The sequence below is a fragment of the Condylostylus longicornis genome, unplaced genomic scaffold, assembly GCF_029603195.1.
Source record: "Condylostylus longicornis isolate FDR11 unplaced genomic scaffold, ASM2960319v2 ptg000006l, whole genome shotgun sequence".
NCBI lineage: Eukaryota > Metazoa > Arthropoda > Insecta > Diptera > Dolichopodidae > Condylostylus > Condylostylus longicornis.
Window position 1 is genome coordinate 105,725 of NW_026577975.1, and position 5,079 is coordinate 110,803.

Below are 5,079 nucleotides of genomic sequence, written 5' to 3' on the forward strand. Positions count from 1 at the left end.
TATAACACAGAATGATTTATGGTTTTTACCAATGTATAATGAGAATAGTAAGTGATTTTTTATTATAATTTTAATTATTAAGTATATTATACCATATAAGAATGCAATTATTTTTACTATATTAAAATTTATTCAATAATATTGCAGTAAACGCGAGAATGTTTGGATTTCCCGAAATATGAATTTATAAAAATTTCAAATTTCGTATGATTTTTTTAAAAAAATTTTTAAATTAAACGAGTGGACACAAAATTAACTGTTAAAATTACACAAAAATCAATAATGTATATTTATTAACAGAATAAATTTAACCCTTTCTTGCTCGTATTATGATAATTGAAAAATTCTTAATGTGAATACAGAAACTTAGATTTATTAATAATGATTTTCGCCTCATTAAGAACGAATTTGTAAAAATAATTCTTTTAAAAGCCTTCAACTGTGCCCTAGTGCTACACCAGCTCCTTTTAGCATAGTTCATTAGCTTTTGACTTTTGGTGCAACAGAAATTTTGGTTCAAATTTTTTTAATTGATTTAATAAAGAAAAGTAAAAGTGGTTGCAAATTGCTCATTATTGCTCAATATTGCTCAATGTTGCTCAATATTGCTCAATATGGCTCAATGTCGCTCAATATTAATTTGTAAATCAGAAATTTATTAATTTCAATTAAAAATCAAACTGACTCTTAGTCAGCTATATAAATTGAAGTTATATTTTATGATATCACAATTTATGATATTGAAATATTCAAATAGAGTTTAAAAATATTTAAGAAACATATTGTGCATTTTCTTGCGTCTTCATCTTTTTATGATTTGTATATAATATTATAATATTAAAATATTTCATTTTATATTTTATATTATTAAATTTAAGAGAAAATGATTTGCATAATATTCTGTATATCCTTTTCAAAGAATATTCAATGCATATGCATACAAATTGATTTATGTGAATTGAATATTATGTAAATCAGATTTATGGTAGATCTATATGCAATATCGTATAAATAGTATTTTAAGCTATAACTATTTTAAATATTGATAGTGTATTCAACACTTTTTCTTTTATTATTTTCAACTTTTATTTTTTATTTTTTGATGATTCTTCTTCCATAATGGACCATTAAAATGTTATCCTTTTTAAGCAATAAATTGGGAAAGTTATTTGGATTTAAAAACGATCAATAAATTTTTATATACAATGGAAGAACTTTATCCAAATTTAGTAAAAGTTTTTGAAATTGGACGGACATATGAAGGTCGAATCATAAAAGTTTTAAGGTAAATTTTTTTTAATAATGAAAAAATAAAAGATTTAATTATTATGCTCGAAAGAGCTATTAAAATAATGATATGAATTTAGCAGCAATAAATAGAATAAAAATTATAGTCAGCAATTGCTTGGGCTTGGAATTAATTTCTTATATGATATTTAATATGAGAAGAAATGAAAAATGCTAAGAAAACCTGAAAATCAGCCCAAATTTAAGTCCAAATTCTTCAAATTGGACGCGATGGGTTGAATTAACACATTTCAGGAGTGACCTCCTTATTTTTTAACTCAAGATTTTCGGATATCGTTCTATCAATACTACATTTACATAATCTTTTGTTATAATATAAACTCTTCAAACTAAAATTTAGTTCTTGAATCTGTGATTCGAAAATGTTACATAAAATTTCGGCGTTCCCAATAAATTTAAAATATCTGAAAATTATCTAATTGTTTTGCAATTCTTTTATTTTATACTAAAGAATTTCAGATGATCCGCAAACTTTTGATAAAATTTGGATTGATGGAGGAATACATGGTAGAGAATGGATGACACCATCTGCAATTACATACATTATTTATACGATGCTATTAAATTGGGATGTTATGCCGTATCATGTTAAAACCATGACCTGGTAAGCTAGTCTCCTCTATTTCTAAATTATTTTTAAAACACAACAACAATATTTTTTGTTACTTTAAAATTTTTTTAAAGGTTTTTTTTACCAGTTTTAAATCCGGACGGATATGATTATTCATGGAAAACTGATAGACTTTGGTATAGAAATCGAAGAAAAAATTTATTATACGCAAAAGATGCGGAACTTTGTAGAGGTGTTGATTTATATCGAAATTTTAATATTAATTGGAAATCACAATATGAAAATTTGCAACCATGTAATATTAATTATGCTGGTAAAGATGAATTTAGTGAAGCAGAAACAGAATGTTTACGAGATTTTTTAAATAAAAGGCGTTTAAATTTAAAAGGATATTTAACATTTCATAGTTATGGTGAAATAATTAAATATCCTTATTCATTTACAAATGTACATAGTGGTGATGCAAAAAAATTAGAACGTGGAGCTATAAAAATTGCAAAGGTAAGTAGAATTTTTAATACTGATTCTGTTATGTAGGTTCTAGACAAAATCGTAATTTCTAAGATTTCTTTTCTTGATTGAGCTTTTACTAAACACATGATTCTATTGAAATTTCCGCCATATTTTTAAAATAAAACGTAAATTGTGTACAGTTACGTGCATTTGAATTTTTACAGAAACGTGATTGAATTTTATAATATTGGGGGCTTTTCTGAGTTCTTTATTAAATTTAATATAAAATATTGTAATATAAAAATCTTTCATTGGAAATCTAATTTTCAGAAAATGTTTGAACTTTATAATACAACATATAGTGTACAACAGGCAAATTTACCATTTCCAGTGAGCGGAACACCAATAGATTGGGCGAAAATTTTATTAAGTCCCTTATACACCTATCAAGTTGAATTACGAAGTCGTAAAAATCAAGGTTTTCTAATGGCTAAACATGAAATTTTACCGGTTGTAAAAGAAGCTCTGGATATTGTAATTACATTTTCAGAATTAATATATGAAAATGATGATGGCAATGACTGAATGGACTGATTACCTTGTGTAATAGCTTGAGTATATCTAAATAAATTAAAAATTACAAAACATTACAGAAAGAATTTTATTCTTTAAGTGGATACAATGGGTTACATTACATACAGGTTACATTTTATTGGCAAGCGTTGGAGTCGAAGGTAATGAAATCGCTGACATCTTAGCGTAGAAAGCAGGAAACATACACTTTATCAGAGCGAAACCCTATGATGGCACGAGAAGGGTTAGAGATTTAAAATTTAATATATTTATATTAAAAATTTTAAATCGTCTTAGGTTTGATGGCGATTAAATCTGTTACAGCCTTAAAATTTATTTGCCACATTACTGTATTGAAAAGGCTCTCTCTAATAGTCGGAATCATTTTACAAATTAATGCCTCAAACCACCAATATGCTGCCTCACACTCGTCTATTAAATAATATTGAATGAGTGCAATATTAATACACTCCGTGATAATCTAAAAACTTTTCATTCACAATGAACTTTTATAATTATTTTTTGAATGTGTGTTGGTATTTGTGCATATAAACTAAACCGTTATTATTTTTCATTATAGTTTTTTCTGTTCAACTATTCTTGATTTTTTTCTTTTTTAATCAAGGTTAAATATTTTCAAAAAAAAATTTCAACTTATTTTCTTTCTCTTTCATTAATTTTAAATTTTCTTTAGAAAAGTCACGTTCAACGGAACCCTGAATTTTTTTGTTATTATTATTGTTAACGAGTTCTGCAATATGTATACTTTAATTTTAAAAATGTCTGTGTGTAACTTTTACTAGTTGCATGCATTATTCTAGGTACTATGACAGTATCATACAGTTATTCTTAATAATTGAATAACATATCTCATTCTCAATAGCACCACATGGAGAAAAAAGGGCGTTGTTAGGATACAAACTAATTAAGAAGATTGTAAAGAATTTGGTTTACGTAAAGATTAAATTAAGCGAGGAGAAAAAGAGCGAATGGCACTATTGTAATAGTTTTTAACTAGCTATTACGACAGTATTTATAAACTTTTAATATTCTCTTGTTCATTTAAAAATAAATTTTGTTTTTGTTGTTTATTAAATTCAGTTGATATTATAAAAGAGTTGTAAGAGTAATAAAATATTCTCTGAGAATAAAAAATTTAATAATATTAAAACTGTCGTGAAGGTATTTTTGCAATAAGGACGTCAGGTTTTTATTTCAATGCATTCTCAAGAATATTTTAATTAATTTTCCTTTGTCTACCCCACTGGATTGTTCTACTTACGGAAACATAATTACCAGAACATTACTATTAAAACCCAATTTCGTCTAGAATTCTAAAATAATATCTATATATTCTCTTGTGTGATTTTAATTAAAAAATTTTCATGGAGTTTTCCGCATAAAATGTTGGTATATAAAATCTTTGATACATAATGCAATTTACATTTGGTAAACCCCTAAATTTCTATAAATTTTGGAAAGTATAGAATTAATATAATAGTTTTGATAGTTTGTAAACTGAAATGATACACCAAAATTTTTTGGTTAATAAAATTATTTTAATTGAATTTTATAACAAATTATTACTAGCATACTTAAAATCAGTTAAATTGGAATGATGCATTAAAAATAATTTTCAGGATTTTGAGGTTTCGGGTTGGTGTTTTCAAAATAAATTATTAAAAAATGTTATCAATATAACAATATTTTTGAACAATAAATATAAAAATATCTTATTTAAATTTAAAATTATTAATTTATGTGTAGTATGTGTGTCTAATGGCTGATTTGTGGCTTAATAAAACTATTAAATTTCTTCCAATTTAAACTAAAAACAAGATTACAAGAGACCTGGTGGCAGTGGAGGTTAAAGTTCGAAAAATTAGCCGAAGACGGAGGCAAATTTGAGCCTCGGGGTATTTTCACGGAGAGCAAAACAGTGCTCTCTCAGAGAAACTCGTGGAGTACTGCCGGAGGAAAAATCATGCAGTATGGAGCAACACCAATATTCGAGAGACAGTACCTATTTCATTTTTTGTTTCAAAATAACTTAGCTATAGTTAATAAATGTAACGAACCTTGCGCATGTAGGTTGGAGACCTACCAAATAAAAATTAGCATGGGTACTAAACACTCTCAAAGAAACATACAAATGGCATAGGTATGCCAACAAA

At 26.0% G+C, this 5,079-nt stretch overlaps 1 protein-coding gene across 1 annotated transcript; it reads left to right on the plus strand.

The window, feature by feature from the left end:
- The first annotated feature begins 1,205 nt into the window (after positions 1-1,205).
- LOC129616808 (uncharacterized) lies at positions 1,206-3,095 on the plus strand. Its single transcript, XM_055532372.1, has 5 exons — positions 1,206-1,285; positions 1,760-1,912; positions 1,993-2,113; positions 2,663-2,906; positions 2,986-3,095. Exons 1-5 carry the CDS (start codon positions 1,206-1,208, stop codon positions 3,093-3,095), a joined length of 708 nt encoding a protein of 235 aa, XP_055388347.1.
- The last annotated feature ends 1,984 nt before the right edge of the window (positions 3,096-5,079 follow it).

Excerpts from the sequence above, each read along its gene's own strand:
- LOC129616808 (XM_055532372.1), top strand. The coding sequence starts at position 1,206 with ATGGAAGAACTTTATCCAAATTTAGTAAAAGTTTTTGAAATTGGACGG. Across the intron at positions 1,913-1,992 it reads CATGTTAAAACCATGACCTG|GTTTTTTTTACCAGTTTTAA; the intron begins GTAAGCTAGTCT and ends ATTTTTTTAAAG. Across the intron at positions 2,114-2,662 it reads ATGCGGAACTTTGTAGAGGT|AAAATGTTTGAACTTTATAA; the intron begins GTTGATTTATAT and ends TCTAATTTTCAG.